The 24,466-nt window shown below is 40.6% G+C and overlaps 1 protein-coding gene across 1 annotated transcript in view; it reads right to left on the bottom strand.

Moving 5' to 3' along the window:
- Positions 1 to 1,957: 1,957 nt before the first annotated feature.
- CHP1 (calcineurin like EF-hand protein 1) overlaps positions 1,958 to 24,466 on the bottom strand; it is a 29,747-nt gene continuing 7,238 nt past the window's right edge. The window contains exons 2-7 of the mRNA XM_074997021.1: positions 23,955 to 24,027; positions 13,469 to 13,549; positions 11,673 to 11,800; positions 7,870 to 7,931; positions 5,541 to 5,663; positions 1,958 to 3,860 (exon numbers count right to left, since the gene is read on the bottom strand). Coding sequence (XP_074853122.1) covers positions 3,807 to 3,860; positions 5,541 to 5,663; positions 7,870 to 7,931; positions 11,673 to 11,800; positions 13,469 to 13,549; positions 23,955 to 24,027 — 521 coding nt within the window. The 3' untranslated portion in view covers positions 1,958 to 3,806. The remainder of the gene's footprint in view (positions 3,861 to 5,540; positions 5,664 to 7,869; positions 7,932 to 11,672; positions 11,801 to 13,468; positions 13,550 to 23,954; positions 24,028 to 24,466) is intronic.

Here is a 24,466-nt window from a genome sequence, read left to right as displayed (position 1 = left end):
TGACACGGTTTGTCGCCGCATGGCTCGTCCTGACAGGGCTCCTTTTCAAAAGGACCCTGCCTACTTTGAAGTCCCTTTATTCCCATCTGCTCATGGTGTTGGCCATTTCGAAGTTTGGGGCTAGTGTAGACATGGCCCGTATGTTGTATCTATGCAATTATCACCCAAAATAGTCATTTCACAGAATGAAACCAGGGTAGACAGGATAAGTTTTCCATGAAATCATGTTCAGCATTACATGCCTCTTTTTTCATCATTAACTGAATTCCAGGGTTTCTTCTATTTTTTCCAGGACTGATATCAGATTAACCTGCCTCTGATTACTTCTCCCAACTGTTGAAGCTTTTGCATGCTAACTAGGACAATAGTAGCACTTTTCCAGTATCCTGTAATTTCTGGTATTCCAAGCTTTCAAATAAGCAACCCTCTGTTATTTGCCAACTCTTCCCAATGCTTGCATCCAAACAATTCAAGCCTGCCGACAATATTTTTTCTTATCAGAGGTTGTGTAAAACGTCCTTTGGTTTGGTTACTCAGACTGGAAAGTACTTTATGATGAAGGCAGCATCCTGTTTCTTTACAACTGAAGATATTTATGAACAACTTTCCTTTAAATTGGATGAGTTGACAATCTAAGATCTCAACCTTCACTAACAATTTCAGTTCTCAGCTATAAATAAGGTGAGTCTATTGGGTGAAGGACATGATTGCTACAAACAGGATTGCTCTTGAGGTGTGCTCACAAACCACTTTTGTAGGATCTAGATGCATCAAGCCCCTGTTCAGATTGAAACTCTAATCTTGCATCTTGGGTACCACTTTCCCTCACAGCAACTTACTATGTATCAAAATAGAGCAATAAAGTTTAGATTGCAGAAGTCAAGCACTCAGCAGTTCAACCCTCTCTACTCCCCCATTTAAGCCTGTACAGGTAATGTCAATTCTGTTATTATGCAAATGGATTAAGCTAGTCTAGTTAAATGAGTGCACACACACTTTCTCCATCAAGGAATACATACTTCTTTCATGACACCATACATCTAACTTCCCTTCTCAATTATGGCTTGATAGCTTGTATAAAACCAAAAAAGGACAAAACCCCTACACCTCACAACCACTCACAAGGCCTGGTATTGAAGTCAAGCTTATTTTCCCTCCCACTGCCTTATGCATCAGCCTTACAGTAAGGTTCTACAGGCTCATATCTGTCCTCAGTTATATCCCTGCACTTCAATTGTCAATGGTTTTGCACAGCTAGTAGCAAAATACAGCCTTCTGTAAGGCTGACTGTCCCAGGCCATTGGCTGGAATGACTGAACCTGCAAAATTAGGGGTTAAAGCCCTGTGCCTCTATTGCATGAGCTAAAAATTAAAGTTCAGCCCAGGGTGTGGTGCAGAGACTTCAGTCTCCCTTGTCAGTGTTCATTGCCTCTGGGGCTACATTTGGAGAAGACAACATAGCATTTAGTTCCCTGTCCCAAAGCTGTGGTGGCTAAAGGCTCCTGATCACTGTACGCAACTAGATATTACTAGGTGTGCACAACATATGCATTCAAATATTTAAAAAAAGTAAAAAAGACTAGACGTGCACTTACTACAGGAAGCAGTGGGACAAAAGGAAACAAAAATCATTTAGAACAGCAGAGAGATGAGTATAAAGCAGCAGGCTCAAGTTACTTATGGACTCAAGCACATACTGCAATTCTTCCCTTTAAAAGATGTTCTATTAGCATAACTTTTCTCAGTTTGAATTGCCTTACAGGTGGGTAGGCTGGCAAATGGCTGCTTGTTTCCAAGCCCTGACTGGCTTTTTCCATAGATATTGTCTTCAAGAAAGGAGGTCACTTTAGATTGCTTTCTGAAGTGCATAGAATCAGATGATCTGTAGAGCCTACCAGCAGCCTTAAAATTATCCTACACTGATCAGAGACTGTCAGCCACCACTGAGGCACAAAACTTTTACAGGAAAGTTTTATTTGTGGATTGATAAATACAATATTTGAATGCATTAGGACAATAAGGCACCACTGTTGAACACAGCTACACAGGCAGAAGAAAAAGAAACACCCACTCTTAAATAAGCAAATCAAAGCCTATAAAAACCTTGTGCCTTTCAATGTTAACATTGACATTCCTTTCCTTTTTACAATTCTTATTTTACAATAATATGGTCTTAAAATCAGAATGTTTCCTTCTTGTACAGAGCAGAAATCTTACCCATTTCTCCAGACTTATTACTAAATTGTGGTCTGAAAATTCCAAAGTGCAACATTTCTTTCTGCAACTCTATTAAAAATGGGGTCCGAAGAAGCCACTGAAGAATTCTTTGCTCAATTGTATTAAAAGGAGCTAGAGTAATCCATCTGAGGGATAAATCTTGGCTTAATTCAAGAAACCTATGTTAGCACATGATGGAGGTGGGTGGAAGCACCTGAACACTGATTCTTCTATAGAGAAGGGCCTCCAAGTCAACTCAGACACCACCTGTACCACCCATCAGATCGTTTGTTGACTTATCCACATAGTGTGCAAGCTATGTTGCCAGTGAATATGGAGGTTTACAGCTGAAAAACATTCGTTGCTTTTGATTCCTTGATTAGATACAACCTTGCTGTTAAGTTTTCATTTAAAGTTATTTTCAGTTGTTTCTTAAACATTTGTGCAAAGTATCTGATCAGACTATTATATTCTAAAATCTCACTTTTTAAATCAGAACTGGGATATTTAGGCAGTTCCCTAAAACACTTATCTAAACTTTCATGAAAGTGTTCCAAGTGCAGCTAAACTAACCCCCACAGTGCAGATAAACTAACACCTGCAGTGCAGCTCCATTAGCCAAGATGGGGCTGTAGAAAGAGATTACAAAAGAAAAAACTTGAAAATTATCCAATGATTAGTATGAAGGCAGCACAAGGTGTCATCTCACCATTGACCAGTGAAAATTACATGAAATCGGACTCTGGAAATAAACCTGCACTAATGATAGCAGTAAGTTGCGATGGTGGTGGTAAAGAGTACTCTGTGGGAATAAACAGTTACACAGAAAAGCAACCGAAGGAGGGCTGCTTTGTGGTCTCCACTGGCAGTCAGAGCCTTCAAGATGCTCTTGAGGAAGACACCCAGTTTATTTCATAGCAGTTGCAACCTGCAATCATGACAGATCTCACACCTATGCATTAATTCCACAGAATCCGTTCACAGCATTTGAGATTGCCGATCTGCCCTTTAGAACTATTTTAATCATAAGTCCTGTGACTTTTTGCAAGTACTGAGGCTGTTCAGAATAAAGGAGAGAAAGGTACTGGAGAAAAGAAATCTGGGGAGCATTCTGTTGTACTAGCATGGGAGGGGGAAAAGGTAGTGCTACTCTGACACCTTGCACTTACTGAAAGAATGATTTGGCAGAGATTTGTTTCACACTGTGTAACACACTCCTTCCCAATTAAAAAAAAAAGTCAGATGGCTTTTCTGTAGGATGTATTAACCCTTTTAGCTTTGCAGATATAGAGCTCCAGAAGAATAGGTTTGCAGCAGCAATACATAAGGAGACTGTTACAGTCATACATCAATGTAAAAACAGAATCTGAAACAGGGACTTTTTAATGCTCTATATGGAGCTGCACTGCAGCCACTTCCCTTTGTTCCTGCTACACAGAGAACATTCATCATGGTGGAACAAGCTGGTGAGGGGTTGCAGATGTGTTTTTCATGCACCAAATAGGGACGCACTAGGAAAAGATGATGGGAGGAAAGTGGAATTCTAGTCCGTAAAAATTAGAAGTGGTAAGGAACACATCTCCCATCCATCAGTGAAGAAATCGAATGCTCATTTTCTGCTCTACATCCACCTTCTCCAAAACCTGCAATAAAACCCAGAGACAGCTGGTTACATCTCTTATGTACACAGTTTCTGTTCTAGTTAAAATGTTAACTATTAAAACAGCAAGAAAGATGAATATGGGGCAGTCCCAGTTTGGCAAGCCATTCCTTTCATCTTGCAGCTGTTAATTCAGTGCCCCAGAAGCTAAGGTTTCCTTATAAAAATTAAGAAAGCTTCAGTGTGAACCAAGCGTAATGTAGTAATGGCCATCTCCAGACAGCCTGAAACAGCCAAGAGAAGTGTCAACTATCTTCCTTTGCTGGGAGATTGCTCATCCGTAACTCATAAGGAGCACCAGCACTGCAGAATAGAACTGAATTATGAATACCAAACTTAAACTGACAGGTCACCCACACTTCCAGTACTCTAAGAGACTAAAAATTAAAGGGAAAGTTTAGAAAAAATTAAGGTAATTTCTGTGCTTTATTTAAAATTAAGATGGCCAAAAGTAGCATTTTCCCTGTGCATAATCAAGTTTCAAGCTCTTAAGTCAATATTCATCTGTAAGCTTTTGAAAGAATAACCGTAACATATTGCTCCGTTACAAACAACCTCCATTCACTGAGTAATTAACTGAGGTTCTATCATATTTCACTACTGGAGAAGGTATAAGGGCTTGTCTACATCAGGAATCTGATCAGCACAGAAACAGAAGAATATTTTTCTGTTTTAGTTATGCTAGTATAATTCTCGTGGCTACTTAACATGGAGTAATTCTGCAATAACTGTGCCAGTTCCCCCATGTAGACAAATTTCAAGGAAGGGGATTATCTTCTGCTTACTGTGACTGGATTCTCATTTTGGTATCTCAAGTGGACCTTGGAGGACCACCACTATTTTGCTACTGGTTTGCCTCCTGACAAGACCATTTAGCTCTCTTCCACAAAAAAGTAACTCTTGTGGCGCCTGTGGCCTGCAAATCTACCAGGTCTGTCTACATGGGCACAAGTCTTTGAAATAGCCATATTTCTAAGATTACTAATGCAGCGCTGAATTGAATATTCAACACCTCATTAGCATTAGGATGCTTCCAGCCACAGTGCTTCGAAAGCGCCACTTTTGAAAGCGTGCGGCTTGGCATGGCTACATGGGGGTTCCTTTTTGAAAAGGACCCTGCACCTTCTGAAATTCCCTTATCCCGCTCACTGATTGGAATAAGGGGATTTTGAAAGGTGCATGTCCTTTTGAAAAGAATACCCGTGTAGCCATGCCAAGCTGCAGGCTTTAGAAAGCACCGTGGCTGGAAGCATCCTAATGCTAATGAGGTGCTGAATAATCAATAATCAATTCAGCGCCTCATCAGTAATCTTAGAAATATGGCTATTTAAAAGATTTGTGCCCATGTAGAGACAGCCTACTAGATGGAAAATTCAAAAACACATATGGATACATGACTTCATAAGGAACAACCCTATATGCTTCTTGTGCAATCCAATTAAGGTGGTTACACACTGACAGCCCAGCCCTGAAAACTGAACTCTACCCTTCAAGCAGCTATGATCTCATTCTCTATCCTAGGCCACAGGGCACTATAAAGGGCTGCTACTCTAAATGCAAAAGTGAAGGGTAATATCTTTGTTAGCTCCTTTCCAACTGTTCATTGACTGCTCAGTGATGGCCAAGTTCAGTCACTTTGTTATTCAGAAAGTTAATTCCCAACCTTGACAAACTCTGTAAAGGAGATGGCACTGTCTCCATCCTGATCAGCCTCCTGGATTGTCCTGTCAGCAATACTGCCCAGCTGCTCATCTGAAATGTTTACACCAACCATCATCCGTAATACCTGGAAAACGTACAGAAAGCCCAGGAAGTCTGAATATCACTATATAAATAACCTTTAAAGTTAAGAATGTTATGGGAGCAGGTTGGCTCTGATGCCTCATACAGAATTCACCCACAGAACAAAGATACCATCCAAAGAGCAACTTTGGAGCAGGCAGGGCACAGGAAGACCTTTGTCGCTGTCTAGAACAGTGGTTCTTAACCTCTGCTGCAGCCTGCACCCCCACTTTGGTTCTCAAAATATGTTCTCACACCTCTTATCAAAAACTCAATATGGAGGTGGGGGGCCTATACACTTTTAAATGCATATTAAAGCTATGTAAAATAGTTATTACCACATACAGTACAGTAAGCATGCAAAAACATGCACATACTACCCAGAGATGTGGAGTTTTGCTGTGGAAGTACACTAACTGACACACTAACAATTAGCAGCTAACTGATTTCATACATAGGTTTGATGAAACAAAGTAGCTGTACTTACATGCCTGTGCTTAAAATTTGTGTTTTTGATAATTTACCTTCTAAAGAAAAATCTGGCATGTCTTGCACCCTCAGAAAGGGCATCATGCACCCCCAGGGGTTGCATAAACCACTGGTTAAGAACCACTGGTCTAGAAGTACTTCCTATTAAACCTATTGACCAAAACTGCTTCCTCAAAAATACAGACTATACAATGATGTATTTGTGTGTTCACAGAACAGAAATACAAGCTTCTTCATTCCCAAAAATACAGACATTCAGAAAAAGTTCCTGCAAACTTAGTGAATAGGATTCTCTTAATTTAAAGATCTGTTAACTATTTTTCAAATTATTGCTCCAACTGTTTGATTTGATCTTTCCTTGTTTAGGATTGTTTTGCTGCTTTCTGATGCCTTGCAAAATGCGCAATCAACATTAGACTAGTCAGCTCTTTTCCTTCCTGAAAGTTTGTAAGGGATTTTCAGCATTGCAGACAGAAGGGAGCAGTTTTGATTAAATGAAGTTCCTTGCTTAACAGTAACAAGAAGTCCTGTGGAACCTTAGATGGATATTTTGGAGCATAAAGCTTTCATGGCAAAGACCACCTTCGTCAGAGGCATGAGTGGAGGTTCCAGAGGAGGGCCTAAATTTTTAGGCTAACAAAAAGGAGATAGTCCCCGTCAAGAGGAGGGCCAGAGTTGACAAAGTCAGTTCAGACAGAGAGAATGTGGCCATTAGAACAGCTGATAATGGGCCACATTCTCTCCGTGACTGAAATGACCTTGTCAGCTCTGGCCCTCCTTTTAACAGGGACTCCCTCCTTGTCGTGAGCCTATACATTTAGGCCCTCCTCCAGAACCTCCACTCATGCCTCTGATGAAAGCTTATGCTCCAAAATATCTGTTAATCCGTAAGGTGCCACAGGACTTCTTGGGGTTCTGAAGATAGACTAGCTCTGCTACCCCTCTGATACTTGCCCAGTAGTGAGAGCCACAAATTGTTATTTTGCAGGACAAGTAGAATGCAGTGACTTCCAACTCTCAGTAAGCTGGACATGCACATCCATACCATTGCACAGATGATTTCTTGATTTTTCTCCACCCTTGAGAAAAGCAAAAGACTTATGCCAATGGGAGGGGAAAAAAAAAAAAAAAAGTCAGATAAATTTAATCTACCTCTAAAAAGAGGCCATACATAGTTTTATTGCCCCCACTATAAAATAACCAAGTACAGTGGTTTTTTTTGGTTGTGGCAAGTTATGTTTGCTGATGTCCGTTGCAATGGAAGTATAGTCACCTATAAAGAAACCCAAATATGTTAAAAGTTAACCTAATGCTCTGTTGAAGTTTCTAACAGAGCAGGAAGTCTATGCTCTTAAAAACTGAAACAAAAAAGTCACCACATTTTTGAAGTAACAAAACTATAGGCAGGAGGAGTCCAGTCAGACACACATTTTTGAATGGTTTCTCTAACCACAGTCGCTTGCAGATGCAAAGACTGCAATTAGGCATCTTCCATATTCTGAATCATTTCAGTCTATGGAACACTATTTGGAAAGGTCACCCAGGTGCCCAGCTTCCAACACAAATCCTTCAAATGTTGTCAATGCAATAAGCATGTCAACTTCATTTTTACAAAAAGCACTCCCACAGAAGGTTTTTCTTTGAGTTAAATTTGCAAGCTAGGACACACGAAGGCCGACAGATTCATTTTAGATCCTAGTCTAGACCATTGTGCTTTTTACCTGAAGCAGCTCATCTCGGGATATCTTGTCATCTTTATCCAGGTCATATAGTCGAAAAGCAACTAGAGGTAAAGTGAGACTAAGTCAGATGAATTCAGGTATTTCTTCACCTTCCTCACCCACATGTAGAAACAAATTTCAGGCAGTCAAAAATATTCTCTCAAAGCTGATAGCACTGTTTTGGATAATATTTACATCGATAGTCATTACAAAATGATACTACAACTTTTATAGGATCCTTTAAAAAAATGCTTGCTTGACAGCCCTAAATTTTATCAGTTGACTAGTGTGTGTGATTAAACACTAAAACACCATTTAATTATTCTGGATGTTGTCTACATTTGCAAATATATACAATACTCACTTTATTACGAATATATGCACTGTAAAAAAGAAATCCCATTTCAGCTTCCCCAGTGCAGGTACTGTAGTACAATCTTTCATGAATGTTGTATTTACAAATATAAAAAATGTACAAAAAACTGCATTCAAAAATAAAGCAGTGAAAAAACATTAGCCTACAAGTCTACTCAGTCCTAGTTCTTGTTCAGCCAATCACTGCGACAAAGAAGTTTAACATTGCAAGAGAAATGTCTGCTTCTTGTTTTCAGTATCACTTGAAAGCAAGGACAGGTATTTGTATGGTACTGTTGTAGATGGTGCTGCAAGATATTTTACATGCCAGATGCACCAAAGATTCATATGACCCTTCCTATGTCAACTACCATTGCAGAGGACATGAGTCCATGCTCATGACAGGTTTCATTCAACAGTCCAAAACAGCCTGGTCTGATGCATGTTCATTTTCATCATCTGAATCAGATACCACCAACAGAAGGTTGGTTTTTTTTGGTGGCTCCAGTTCTGTGCTTTCCACATCAGAGTGTTGCTCTCTTCAGTCAGAGAGACAAATGGTAGTGTATGATTTCAGATTTTGGCACACACCTCAGATTCTTAAACCTTGGGTCAAGTGCTGTAGCTACCTTTAGCAATATCACTTTATACCTTCTTTGCAGTTTGTCAAATCTGCAGTGAAAGTGTTCTTAAAGAGAACATGTGCTGGTTCATCATACAACTCTGTTGTAACATGAAAGCTGTGGCAGACTGTGGGTAAAACAGAGCACGAAAGAAACAATTCTCCCTCAAGGAGTTCAGACACAAACTGAAGTAGTTTTAAAGAGAGTCAGCATGAAAGCATGTCTTTTGGAATGGTGGAGCAACAATGAAGGGGCATATGAATATTTAGCATATCTGGCTCAAATATCTTATGTGGCACTTTTGCAGCTAGCATTCCCAGTGCCTATTCTTACTTTCAGGTGATACTGTAAATAAGTGGTCAGCATTACCTCCTGTAAATGTAAATGAACTTGTTTCTTGGTAAATTGGCTGAATAAGAATTAGGACTGAGTAACCTGCAGGCACTATGGCTGGACATGGTTTTGTTTTGGAGTACAGCCATGTAACAAAAAAGGTCTACATTTGTAAATTGCACTTCCATGACAAAAAATTACATAATAGTACTTGCATGAGATAAACCAAACAATACTTATTTTTATAGCCAAAGTATGTGTCATAATTATAGAAAGTGAGTATATACACTTATTCTGTTTTGCAATTGAAATTAAAATATATTTGCAAGCGTGTAAAACCCCCATCCAAAAAATACTGAATAAATTTCAATTGGTCATCTATTGTTTGACAGTGACTAATCACAAATAACCAGTCAAGTAACACTTCAGAGTCTAACAAAATAATTTGTTAGGTGAGCTTTCGTGGGAAGAAGTAGGTCTCTCCCATGAAAGCTCACCTAATAAATTATTTTGTTAGACTCTGAAGTGCCACTTGACTGCTTTTTTTTTTTTTTTTGATAGTATCTAGACTAGCATGGCTCCCTCTGTTACTAGTCACAAATAAATTTGAGATAATCAATCACGAGACAACTGAGACTGACGGCCCTAACTGAATTCAAAGTTTCCACCTACCGTGCAAGTCAGCTTGCTTTCTATTTGCTAATGTCTTTGTATTCAGTTGTCTCAACAATAAAGTGCAATCCTTTGAAGAGAACAGCCACACAGAAATTACCTTACTAGATCCAGCCAACAGTTCACCTAGTTGAGTAGGCAGTGTGACAGTGGTCAATATTGGATTTACAGGAAAACAAGAGCCTCTAATGGACAGTTCTATAAATAGCTTGCTTGCAAGGGAAGTTTCTTTCTAACCCTAAACCATGACGCCATGGCTACAGTAGCTCCCTCCTTTTGAAAGGGGGATGCTAATGAGCCACTTCAGCAGATGCTACTGAGGCACTGCCGTGAACACACAGTACCTCATTAGCATAATGGCAGCTGTGTGTTTCGAAATGCACACCCCTCATAGCAACGAAGGGTCCTGTGGCACCTTATGACTAACAAAAGCTTTGAGCATGAGCTTTCGTGAGCACAGACTCACTTCATCAGGTAGTTCATGCTCAGAACTTTTCTTTTAGTCTGTAAGGTGCCACAGGACCCTTCGTTGCTGTTACAGATCCAGACTAATATGGCTACCCCTCCGATACTTGACCCCCTCATATAGGCAGGGGCCTTTCGAAAGGACCCCCCCCAGATTCTGAAAGCCCCTTCTTCCCAAAACCAAATAGGAAGAAGGGGCTTTCAAAATCTGAGGGGGGGTGGTCCTTTCGAAAGGCCCCTGTCTACACAAGGGGCATGCATTTTGAAAGCAGCACTTTGAAACATGCATGGCCATTATGCTAATGAAGCACTGCATATTCATGGCAGCTCCTCAGTAGCATCTGCCAAAGTGGCTCATTAGCATCCCCCTTTCAAAAGGCGGGGGCTAGTGTAGCCACGGCCTTCACATTTAGCTGTCCCTTTTACTTTTAATTTTTTAACTGCAGAAGGAATCATCTGTGTACTGCTACTTCTCTGACTACCTACAGTATGTGATCAAGTCAGGGCCAAGAATGCTGATCAGAAGCATGCTGATGACTACCCAATACTTAGGAAGTATTCCACTTCCCACTCTGGCCACATGGTTCAAGCAAAGTCAGAAACAATTAGGAGGGGGATAGTGGGGTGGAGGTGAGAAGCAATCCCGTATTGCCTGGAGGGCGACAGAAATTGCGAGGGATATGAGAAGGAAACTGGAAGGCACATTCATGGCTGGACTCCTCGTCTATTTCCAGGGAGTATCTCTCAGAACTGCTCTAATGCTACAGCTTCTGTTATGAGATACACAGGAAAGAGAGCTTAAATTAATCCAGCATAACCAAGTCTCCAGACTGAGCTCTGAGAATCCCTGTAACTCTTACTGAGATTCAACATATCCCACTAGATTCTGAAAGAATATGGCAGCCTCTTTTCCAATCTATTATTTGCAGGTCTTAGCGAGTCAATCTTTGTTTCAAATTAGATACTGCAGTATGCCAACTCAGACCTACTACATTTACACTATGCCCTTAACGCAAAATAAGGTATGCAAATTGTGTATCCTATTTCAAAAGACTATTTTGACATTTGGCACTTCTATGCAGCACCAAATGTCAAAATATTGTGTTATTTCAAGGCATCCCTTACTTCTCCTGCAACCAGGTGTTGAGGGATGCAGAAATAGCATGCTTCGTATTTTGAAAAATATTTCAAAATACCAGATGCGTTTCATAGATATGAAGTGGCTATTTCGGTATCCTGAAACAGCTCTGCATAGGCACAGTGTTGGAGTAGGGACGCTCTCAGAAACTTAAGAGTGGAAGACTACAGAGGTAGCCACGGAATGGAACTGTCTAGACAGAGTATGAAGTTCCTTACAGTGCAGTTTGTTACTCCGGCTGTTGAGTGGTTCTGGTCCATTCTGGTCTTTGCTCTTTTCGTTATCTTCAATGGGTCGGAAGTGGGCCAAAGTCCTCATGAATCCACGGAAGTTCACCTGATCCTCTCTGCATGGTATTACAACAGGTTAATTGTCAAAAATTTAGCATTGTCCAGGTTTATTGCAGTTGTGAATACAAGCTGCAATGACCACTCTTCACAAAATTGAATTCTCTAGAGCTTTTATTTACATCCACCAACCCCTTGCCTTGTCATACTCTCAGAGGGTGACTGCAAGAAATTAATCATTCCTAGATGTCCACAAGGAATGTTTTCAAGGGTAGTTGCAGAATTATTGGTAGATACATGATGTAAGGTAGAGAGGAGGTGTGGCCTGGGAGAGTGAAAAGAAAAAGACTGAGATGATGTTGGATAAATCACTTACACTTATTTTACAGAAACTATTTACTCACCTCAGAGCTGTTTGAGGATTTAAGGTTTCTAAAATATTTTGAAGTTCTTAAATAAAGCATAAAATGATAAACCAAGTTTAGAAAGGATTAAGGGCTGTGCAACTAGAGTCTGAAAATCAGAAGCACTAGTTCTTTAAAGTGATTATTAGGTTTGGGGGTGTCAAAATTGACTGCTTAAAATAAGGCTAAGTTCAAGAAGTGAGAGCTCCCACAATCTCAAAATCTTGTCCCTTTAGGGATGCCTTTTTGGAGTCTTGGCCACAGGCTTCACTACAGGAAGCCACATTACCTACAACCGCCTCTTCTCAGGCCCCCTCGCAAGCAAGTGCAAGAAAGGCGTAAGCTACTCTTGTTTTTCCCCATAGTGGGCTAATTCTGAGGGACAGGGGAAGAAAAAAAAAAAAAAAAAAAGGGAGACAAGACACCGTGGGCCAAAGAGGGGATCCAAGTGCATGAGACAGCTTGGTAGGAGAAAGAGAACACATGAGGACCCAAAGGTGCCCTGAACACACAGTGAAGTGGGTAAGGAGACAGATGAAATGCAAGGAACTTACTGGAGGGTGAGGATCCAGTGACAACTACAACTCATGTACAGTTCAGAGTGACAGGCAAGAGATGTTTTAGCAGCAGATTTCTGAACTGACCAATCTGGTGTCAGTGGGCAATGAGGACTTCAGTGAGCCCAAAGTTAAAAAAAGTCAAGGCAAAAGACACCCAAGGGCTTGGAGAAGGATTTTAGCATTGCCAATAGAAACGGATAATTTTGGAGATGTGAAAGTTTGAGGGAAAGACTGAAGAGCCTGGTTTTAGCCATGTTAAGGTTTAGCTAGTAGGTCATGTTACCTGTAATTTTTCCCCATCAGCACACAGAATAAATTTTGTTATGTGCACAAAGGCATATGTGGAGAGAAATGCATGCTGCCCACTCTGGGTGGCTGTGGGTGCTATGCTAATCAATTGGATCTCTGGTGGTAAGGTGTCCAAGATGCCAGATGCAAATTTGGGAATAAGTACCAAGATGACAGCAGAAACTATGGGGCAAATTGATATTACCTATTGAAAGAAGGCCAAAGACAACCAGCTACAGAGATATGGGGGCTTCTCCTTTTTCCCTTAACACTCTTGTGAGGTAGGCAACCCTTGATCACACAAGGAAAACCATAGGAGAACAGTTAAATCCAAAGTCTTGCAGCAAATACATGGCAAGACTGAAGACAAGACCTGGATACTTTGATTCTATTCCCATGCTTTAACCATAAATGTATCCCTGATTAGAACTTTCAGTGTTGCACACTACTTGGAAATGCAATCAACAGGACTCACCCCTCTGGGAAAAAGGCATTGATAATCCGGTCTCCCAATGGGTTGATGGCAAGCTCTGGAATCCGCTGGAAGTCTTCACGGCTAAGGGAAGCAAGAGAGTCTTTATAAACTTAGCTGTGGAGAAAGTGGCACAAAGACTAAGTGAAGTCTAACCAGAAGCTCCACAATACAACACACCCATGTGAATTTTACTCCTTTGGCAAAGTACTTAGCTGTTTGCTTTACAACCATAATTGTACAATAGCTGTTAAAAGTTTATTAATGGGACCAAGATAAGTAGAGTAGTGCTGAGCTTGCATTATATTACATGCCTATAAAATAGTGCTCATTTATCAAGTTAATATCACTTCTCAGATACAACTAATACCAATCTGGACAAGAAAAATCTACCAAAAAGAATTTTAGTTATCCCTCTAGAATGATTTGGGCAATATGCAACTACAGTAAAAGAAAGCTACATAATGAAAGGCATGAAAACGGAAGTAAACTGTGCTTCGCAACAGAGACTTGAATTGAAAGGAACTTCAGATTATTCTACCTGGTGCAATGAATCACAGTCTTAAGATCCCCAAACCCACTCCTCAATTTTCATATTTTAAGCTTCAATTTCTCTGTCTGGGCTCTGTTGTATGGGCAACATTCACAGACTGCTGTAGAAGTTAAAGTTGGTTTCTGTATTAAATAGGACATTTTCCTGTTCAACATTCACAGACTGCTGTAGAAATTTAATACAGAAACAAGCTTTATCAGGACGTTTTCCTATTGCAGAAGACAGTAGCCATCTTCTATGGGGACCCATCTAAACAAAATACCTGTGCTGCTTAAAAAAAAAACAAAACACACATTGGCAAACAAAGTTACATTAGTGTAAGAGTGTTTGTTCTTGCATGTTTTGCTTTCTTAATGTGCATAAGCTATACAACAATAAGGCACCCCTATAGTTATTTTGCAAAAAAGTCATGCCAGTGTAGCTGTCAGTAATTGATACAAGAATTCCTATTCAATTAAACCTGTAGCTAGAAAGGTGTCAGTAGGAGACTCCAAGATGGACTCAAATGCCAGCAGCAATAATTTCAGCCTCTCTCTTGTTGGCTACCAAGTTTGTGACTTTGGGCCATATTTGCAGCAATAGTCACATCCAACATACCACTTGAAATCAACAGGCACTCTGGGCAGGTACCCCTTCAGATGTTCAGCTAAAAAGGCTCAAGTTGGGTACCTAAGAACTGCTGCTTTTGAAAACTGTCTTGAGCAAATGAACTGGCAATAGAGATTAACAAGCAGGAATAATGTAGGATTTTGAAAATGAGGTCATTCTGGAGGCAATTATGAGTAACATTTTTTAGAACTTTATGCATTACACAGAAAAAAGTCTCTGGAGTCTATTCTCATCCTCTACTGGCAATGGGAAACTGCTCTCCACAGTGCATTAGTCTTAAAAATTCTCCTGTGGCTTATGTACTCAGAAGACCCAGTTGTAGAGTAATTAATGATGGGGTCTCAATTACGGTACATTTATTATAACATGGTTAAAACAAAGTATGGTCTTAGAGCATAGAGGGGAAAATTATCAGATTTTTTTAACCGTCTCCAACCAAGGTCACTACCCTGTGCACATCCGTACCCATGTTAGACTTTAGAGACATGATTAAGACTCATACATCCGAAATAGAGAGTTATACATATTGTAACCTAACTCTCAGTGTTGTTGCATTTGAAACAAAGGGCACAGGACATATTAGTGATTTAAATCAAGATGTGGTGTGGCATCTACGTTGGGATAAGTCATTTTAATGCCAATGCTTTGGCTTGAATTCCAATGTATATAAGCCACTGGAAACAACTCCTCCCACATCCCACCTACAATTTTCCAGTGACACAACATCTGATTCCTTACTTGTTAAATATCAGCTTCAGAGAATTTATATTCAACATTTCAGCCTCGTGTTGTTCCTGGTTTATGGCAAGAGATTAAAAATTAACTACAAGTAACCCCTAGGTTTCAAATCCACTTCTATTTTTGCTCATTAAGGGGACATTATAGGGTTGGCATTATAATTGGAATAGCTGTAACAGCCATAAAAATAACTGAATGCAGGGAAGCAAGTTGCATTTCATTTTATATACCAAGGTCCCTCAGAGTCATTAGGGGCTTACTTTGCCTAGCTGAGGCTGGAGCCTACAGGAAATTTCATTTTCTATTTCTTCCTTGTTCATGTGCTATAGCAACAGGGTTCTCCCAATGAGACTCTTCAGGAACATGATTTCTATTAAAACCTTCCTTAAAAGGCTGTATTGCCCGTGATCTTTAATTGCAAATTGGTTAGTCTGCATAATAAAAAGCATCCATGTTTCAGTACTAAACTAGAGTCTCTGCTGCAAAGAATTAATAGCTTCTAGGTAGGCTATATATTTGAGCTGTGGGTTCTCTCTCCTGAAAGGGACACACAAACCTGACTTGGAGACACCCACTTCGCTGCCTTGTTTCAAGCAGCTGCAGAGCCATTACTGCCCCCTCCTTCTTTCACCAGCCACTGCTCTTTTACATTCTGTATATGGAGTCATACATAACTAATGCTGTTCCTTGAAGTCTGACAAGACAGGGAGCTGCACTGTGTAGAGGTGGGGAAAGAACTAAAGAGAATAGGGCAGCAGCTGTGAGGGTAGTGAAATGGAAGGTAGTTCCCACATGTGAGAAAAGGGAAAACTGGGTATTGGAGAAGTAAGGAGAGAAATAAAAGTGAAATAAAAAGAAACCTAGTAAAGAAAGTGAAACTTGGTCTATGGTGGCTTAAAACCCCCCAGAAAAATGAAAAACAGAATTTGGGACAAGGGGTAGACCAAGTCAGGGAGCCAGGTAACAAATGCCAGAAGTAGAGAACTAGAATAAAAATGGAAAGAGAAGCAAAAGCAAAGCAGGAAAGTATGAAGATGACCAAATGAGTCAGGTAAGATGGGGGATGTGACACTACATGTGAAAGTAAGCAGAGAGTCAAATATAGTTAAAAAAAAAAAAAAGGACACTATTTCTATAGTTAGAAATTCCATGATTGAATAGTAAGAGTAGTAGCAGTCTTATACTTCTGCCCACCTGACCAGAATGGTGATAGTGAAATGCTCAGGGAGAGCAGGGTTTTCTGCTTTTGTAGCATTTTTAATGGGAGACTTCAGCTATTCCCTACTAAATGGGAACAAGCCACTTCAATATGGGATAGACAAAAATTCCACACGCCATTCACGAGTAATTCTTGGAGCAGTTCGTCCTAGAAGCCACAAAGGCAAAGGGAATTTTTGCTTTAGTCCTAATGACTTTCAGTATCTGGTCCAAGAGAAGAAGCACTTGATACTTGTCCTGTTATGTTCATTCCCTCTGAAGCATTTGGCACAAAATATTGTATACTGGGCTAGATAGATCGCTGCTCTGACCCAATATGGCCATTATGTTCCACATGTAGCAATTTGCATCAATCCAGAATAACCGTACACTAGCTCAGCACTCTCTCACCTGGCAACATCCATAATACAGCATGATTGTAATTAGCTGGGCAAGCACTTATGGGTGTGATTACATTTTCTGTGGTCCCATAAAGTTTGAGTGGCACCAGTCCTGACTTTCAGTGTTCAGTGCTGTTTAGCCCTAATTTACCCCTAAATGTTTTCTAAGAGCTCAGCACACAGTAGAAGTATTGGTAATGCTGCTAGATACTGACCTCTCATGGTGTGACAAATTCTCTTACTCAGCAGCAGTCAGGTACCGAGGGAGCTGGACTAGACAGGTTCAACCTGTACATTTGTTTACTTTGGAAAGAGAGGACTCTCTCTCTCATTTGTTCTTTGAACAGCTTTGAATAGGCTTGCTCTCACCAGTTCAGACTTGTAGTTTCAGTCTGAATTTGTTTACTGCATGGACACAAGCTACATGAAGCGAATCAACTCGTCTTCTTGCTTTCTCCTAGGGCCAGTGAGAAATGCTCCATAATGTACCATTCATGAACTATATTAAGAACCTAGTGCTTTGCTGTTTGTTTAAACTAGTGGTAGCATGGAAACAAGGTATTAGTGCAACTATTTAACTGATGCAACATGCCTAGCGGGGACAATGAAGTCTTGGTATCTAACAATTCACTTCTCTAGCATGAGTCACTAGAAGTCACAGGAGGACCAAATTCCTATTTAGTTTGCTCCAACCAAAGTGTTAGAAACCACCAACTTCAGCAGATACCTATTTGTCACAGTTACTTTGCAGATATCTTGAGCTTTAGACATGACTGCACACCCAACTTATTTAGCTACCTCTTCACATACACTGAAGCCTATCAGAGTTTTAGCAACCCTTATAGCCTCTTATCAGTAAAGACTGCATTTGGATTCAACAGCAAAAGAGGAAATCAGGTGCTTTTTGTTCAACTCAAATTAAATTGACAGATCTGGGTCAAACTAAGATAGATGGGAAGTGATGGGAGACTCATCTCTCTCCCCACACACCCACTTTGACAAGAGTTCTCTCCGGTAGTAGAAAATGGAATTGAGAGATGAAAGGGGCATAATAGACAAGAGGAATGTGCTAGAACAGGGAATGCATGCACAAATAACAGTTATTTTTATCTTGCTCCCCAGGTTCCTTACAAATGTATTTTTCAGTACAGCTACTCATGAAGTGTTAGAAGTGAAGGAAAAAGAGAAAGAAGGGTGGGGGGGGGGGAAAACCGTGGATCTGTTATAAACTACATGTGTCAGGGATAAAGGTTTCAGTATTTTGATTTTATCCTGTGATAATTTCGCTTTACTTCTATGACGAGTGATGGTATTTCTTTCATCCCTTGCATTTCTCCAAAACAGGTTCATTCTAATCTGGTATGAACTACATCTTAAACACTGTATCATGAACAACGTGCCTCCTGGTCATGGTCACACAGACCACCTGCTCTGCCAATTACAATCATTTAACATCCTTGTTCAGCTTGAAGTACAACAGGCAAATGGTCATTCAACTCAAAGCATTCTTGAAGTTTGCATTCTGACAGAAACAAATATTTTTAGTCATTTTTGTTAGAAAAATTAGAAGCTTCTGTCTAGTGTTCAATGCAACATTAATCTGCATCAGAAGGTTAACCTCTTAAAAACTTTACCCACAAAAAGTTGCCAGTTTAGAGGAGCACTATCTTGAATTATATGTCCACTCTTGGAAAGCATCATCATCAACAGCCTTCCCATTATAAGGTTTTGTCTCATTCAAGTGAAACTTCAGTTTGCCAGTGAAAAAGTAAGATTCATACTACATTCTGCCTTCTTCTAATAAGGTTCATGACATCATATTGCTTGGAGCGGACATCATTCAAAACAGATTAAAAACACTCTTCTTCTCAGGATGTAAAAGCTTCAGTTTTCACCCAGCCCTGCCTCTGAAGTTGAAGAACAAGGCTGAACTGAAGCTGCCCGCAAGGATCCCAGCTGGTTAGATTCACTTGGGCTCAATGAGTCAGTGGTCTAAGTTATTCATTCTCAGACAGTGGTGCACTAAATGCAATCTTTGGAGCTTACCAGTGGTCTGCAAACCTCTGTCAAAATTTGTCACACAGATATGTAGCTTGCACCTTACTGAGGAAAAAACCTATGCACAGGCTAGTGTACTGGAGCTATCTTAAACAAAAATACAATAGCAGCCAAGATAGTATAGCACTGGCTTCGGTTTGGGTAGTACAAGCCCAGCACAGAATCTGGATAAATACAATGCCTGCCAGCCCACTTTGAAGCCTGCGCTGTACTGGGTTCACTGCATTATTATGGAGATGCTCTCAGATTTCAAAGCGTGATGGCTGCTATTAACTGTAGTGCATTTTAAGGCTGAATTTTCTGAGGCTTATTTGGCTAAACAGACCCTAATCAAGTCTTCACATATTACATAGCTGACTTCTCATTCTCATGTGAATTCAGTAGACTGAGTTTGCAAAATACATCCAAGTGGAAGGTTAGCAAATGCGAATAGAACCGAAACCTCAAGTTACCTCAGAAGATTAATGCCAATTCAGCATTAGTATACACAGTTCAACAACCCCAGAAGAAAAAGTGAACGGTAAAGAAACAGATAGATAGGCACATACAATCAGAGCTGAAAGGAACCTTGAGAGGTCATCAAATCCAGTCCCTTACACTTGTGGCACAACCAAGCACCATCCAGATCATCAAAAATCATTGCTCACCCTGGCTTAACCACTCTGACCGTTGAGAAGTTTTTTCATAACTGAGACATTGCATTTATGTAATTAAAACAAGTTACATTTGTTAGTTAAGATATATTCAGAAAACCAGGAAATAACAAATATCAGAGGGGAAAGTTTTATGAGGCTTCAGCTTCAAACTTTTCTGTGCCAAGCCATACATGGCCTGGTTGGCTGGCAATGCTTAACTCAGTTTGCACTTATTTTTGTAGTTCTCATTTGAGAGCCGAGCACAGAAGACAAACTATGAAGAATTGACACCCTGATCCCTTTTAATATGAATAACTGCTTAAGAATAATATTTACTCCCACTCTCTCCAGTATGGTCTTTTATTGAGCAAAGTATGTAAAATACATTGAAAAGGTGAAATGAACTACAGGTGAATATTTGCAGATCTAAACAGTATCAAGTTAACTAGGCATCACCAAGATAATTAATAGCCTGTGACTCAGCAGCAATACAAACCAACCCCTTAGCTACAAAGAGGATATCACGGAACAACTTTTGTGATAAGTATTTCTAGGTTAGAGGTGACCTAGAAATAAAATGTGTTTGTATTTTGTTCCCTTAAAATAAGGCTCCACTTTTTTGTTTAAATCTTAGCCATATCAGGGACACTAAGTCTGGTCTTGTATTTTTCTGAAACATTTCCTGGGTAGCACAAGTCAGTACATTCACATTACAACCCTCAGGAGTTGAAGTCAGGGTACGTCTACACTATGAAATAAAGCTGAATTTATCAAATCCGATCAGTAACACCAGATTTTATACAGTTGAAGTTGTCTGCACCTGCCCACAGTCAACTTAATGCATCCCCACTAATCACCAAAGTTGGACTGTTGAGCAGTGCATTGTGGAAACCTATGCCACAATTCACCGAGCCCTGTTGCATTCTGGGAGGGTTTTTTTTTGTTTTTGTTTTTTTGCTGCTACATTATGGGGAAAATTCCCCATAGGCAGTCATGGGAGTTTGACGTCATCTTCCACACTGAACTGCCCTCAAAACAAGTAAGGGAGCTGTCAATCCCACCTATTTGGGTGTCTGTACCAGGCTAACAGGAATTCTAGTGGGCCCCCTCTGGTGAAAGAGCAGCTTTAACAGGGCAGGGCAGCAAGTCAGGCAGCTGTCAATTCCATGTATTTGGGTGTCTGTGTTCTCCAAGTGCCTGTGCCATGCTAACAGGAACCTCACTGGTCCCCTGTGGAAGGAACACCAGTGTGATGTGATGTTTTGAATAGCCACCTTGATTTCAGGTCAGCATCCAAGTGCATTGGCAAAGGTGCTTAAACTACAATAATCTATGAGCCTTTCCCAGTTCTGACTGTGCCATGCTAACAGGAACCTCGGCTCTCCTCTGGGGAAAGAGCATATTTTACAGGGCAGGGCAGCAAGTCAGGGAGCTGTTTTCCCCCTGTGAAAATGCAGCAATCAAGACACTGAAGAGACTGTATGGCTCCCCTGAGCCACATACTTTGGGAAATCATGTGGTGCCAGCCCACAATATGGCTATTTGCAGGGCTGCACCCCAAACCTCTGGACTCAGGGGCCCCTCAGGAGATTCCCATTAGCATGGTGCAGGCACCAGGGTCTAGGGGCCCCCAGCTACAGCCAGACCCCAAAAATCTTTGTGGCAGAGGGAGACTTCCCCCAGCAACAGCCAACCCCCAAATTTTTCCAGCCCTTGAGGCCTCCACCACATGCATGCTGCTGTCCGGAAGCATGGACCACAATGCGCAGAAGGCATGTGTTTTTATTGGGTGGGGGGCTAGCCATGTGATATGGTTGGGCAGGGGATATAACCCCAACAGCATGGGTGGGGAACTGCCCCCATACAAAATCTGACATGCAGAAAATATGTTTCTCAGCCTCTCATACAAACATGACCCCCACAGCTAAGCTGTCACGTGCTGTCTTGGGATGGGGGCTAGCCTGCAAGATGAAATGAGTCCCTGGCCCTCGTAATGGCTCTATGCTGGAGCTCTGTATAGTAGCTACATGTGATCAACACACTGATGATAAACAAATTAATTCAAAATACTGGGCTTCCCGTTTCCTGCTCCCCTGGAGTGATGTCATGAAAGGACACCTTGAGGGGCATTATGGGACAGTTTCCAGGGCTAATAATTGATTTTAGCTAAGGTTAATCTACACTGTTTTAAGCCTGACATTGCAAATTCAATTTTTTGAGTAACTCTGCTGGGAAGTTAGCACTACAGAAGTTGGTGTTACAGCTGCTTAGAATTGACTGACTGATGGAGTTTATAAAAGTCAACCACAGACCCTTAATTTTGACCATCTCCTAGTGTAGACCAGGCCTCAGTTGCTGTTTCCTCTGAAGCCACCTTGAAAACATGATTTGGTTCAATATACTTTCCCAGTGCATCAGGGAGATTTTTCTTCAACATTAATAGCTGCAGCATAAGAATTCAAAAGAGCAGCTTCCATAGTTTTTCTGCCACTTATCACCTCCTTAGCCTGCAGGACTGAGGGGACAATATATTTAGAAAGATTGCATCGAAGTTCAGCAGGTGTCAGAGCTTTAAGCAATCTGAACCCAAAAAACAATTCTGTCTCAGATTCACCCCTGCATGGTTTACCTGATGGTATATATAACTGTTCTCCACAGAATTGCATAAAACAGAGACCTGAATTTAATGCAGGCAGATAAAAAGAAAGCCTTTTAACAGTCCTTTGGACCTTCTATGCAGAGGAAAAAAATGCTAGCAAAGTATTTTACATAAAAGTTTGTTTCTTGACACCCCCTTTTCCCTCTGCCTGTTTCTAACAGTATACTGTAAGTGACAGAAATTTTCCAAAACCCATGAGGTAGTGGGTATAGCGATGGAAGCTCCTATTTTGTGGGTCTTCATGCTGTAGACTGTTAAAGTCTGAAGCTTTGGGTAAACAATATTTTAAGTCAAACAATGTTTTAAATGGTGTTTCAGAAAGCTACAGCAGACTTATGAATAAGGCAGCAAGTTTGTCACTGAGGTCCTGGATTCTGTGACCTTCCAGGATCTCTGTAGGGGTTGGTGTGGCTGACACAGGAGCCAGGTGACCCACCATCCCCTCCTTCCCCAGCACCAGCAATACTACTTATGAAAACTGATTTAGAAGCAGCAGCATCTTGGTAGGGTTAGGCATTTAACTGGTCATAAATAATTGGACAACTGGTATAAACACTGATGAAATAATCTTGGTACTGTCAAACAGGGTCAAATTTTGAATTACTAATTAGGACAATAAAGAAAGACTGCATGGTCTCCAGCAAGCATAACCATGGATAGGTATTTATGCCAAATCACCATGTTACTAAGTGGGTTATTTAACTCTGAAAAGTGACAAGCAGCAGTAGGAAGAAAAAACCATCATGAAGCCTCACAACTCCCCTCACTAGCCTAGAACTTTTAATACGATCAGCAAGGTTTTGCTGGAGACACAGTTTGGGCATGGGGTTTGTAAATGGGATATTTGTTGATGGGGAGGAGTGGGTGTTTGTTTACATAGTCATTTAATTCAGAAGTTATTTGCTTAACCAGGGCAGAAACTGTGACACACTTGTAAAGGAAGAGCCCTAATGGCTGTACAGCTTTTCTTGGTTTTGCAACTCAACCCTTCCTCCAGCCTCAGCTCCCATCCCAGTGAATGTATGTACATCTCATCAATTTAGATTAGATCTGAAACTCTCAGGAGCACAGACAGTGCTTCTGCAACTTGTCTAATGGTGGTTTACAAAGCACATGTACACTGAAGGGTTGGTACTCACCTAAATATGCAATATTTGAGAAAATGCCAAATGCTCACCATTCTCAACTATTTCCCCATATCACATAGTTAAGTAAACAAAACATTTAGTTAGGCTTGCTAACAAAAGGTACCATAATGAAACAAAACAGAACAGGTCACCACCTACATCAGGGTATTCTGCCAGGAATATCTGACATTGCTTGACCAGCCACTTGACTGGCTTGTAAAACTCACTGTTTGGGACAAGATCTGCCTTTTTTTAAATATTGATTTTTTTTTTTTAAACAACACTTGCTTTATTATGCTTTAAATTATAATTGTCAGCAGCTGTCCAAATACCTGAATTGCTTTATAGATGTTTAATACATACATTTAGAATTGCTCTATTTTGAGCAGGTCAATTTAAGTCAGTAGAAAGAGGACTCTGGATTTATCAGTTCGGAAGATCCATTTACCTTACTACATTAACCATTGTAGCTAACTTGAGTTAGCACAAGCTGAGTGGTAGAAAGTACCCACCTTAGAGTCCCATTCTCTCCTTTGTCGAGGCTGGTGAACCGGCTGTACAGACGAGTGATCTGACTGTGGGAAACTAGGGGGGGAAAAAAAGGGGGAATTAGACATCTTCGTTTAATAGTAACCTTATGAACAAAATGATTCGTTAGCCTGAATAAGTCATCTGCAAACAGAAACACAGGAGAACTGGCAAGCTTGTCAACAGTTTCAGAAGGACTGCCTCTTCCCACCTCCCACTGTACTAGAGAATAAATGGTTCTGCCATGAACTTGAAGGAGACAGTGGTGCACTAAACAGTGCTGTACATCTGTAAGTGGGAGCAGTTAGGTTGTGGTCTTTAACAAAAATATCAGGAAGAAGTTTTCAACCCTGGAAAATGTAAACTAAGCAGACTGCATGGCTAAATATTTAAATATAATCAAGTTCAACCCCAGTGAGAGTCTCACTACCACTAAACTACCCAAATCCACAGTCAAATGGCTTTCAAGACCCAAAAGTCAGTTTTCTGCATTGTA

The sequence above is a fragment of the Carettochelys insculpta genome, chromosome 6, assembly GCF_033958435.1.
Source record: "Carettochelys insculpta isolate YL-2023 chromosome 6, ASM3395843v1, whole genome shotgun sequence".
Classification (NCBI taxonomy): domain Eukaryota; kingdom Metazoa; phylum Chordata; order Testudines; family Carettochelyidae; genus Carettochelys; species Carettochelys insculpta.
This window is presented reverse-complemented; position numbering and strand designations above follow the sequence as displayed.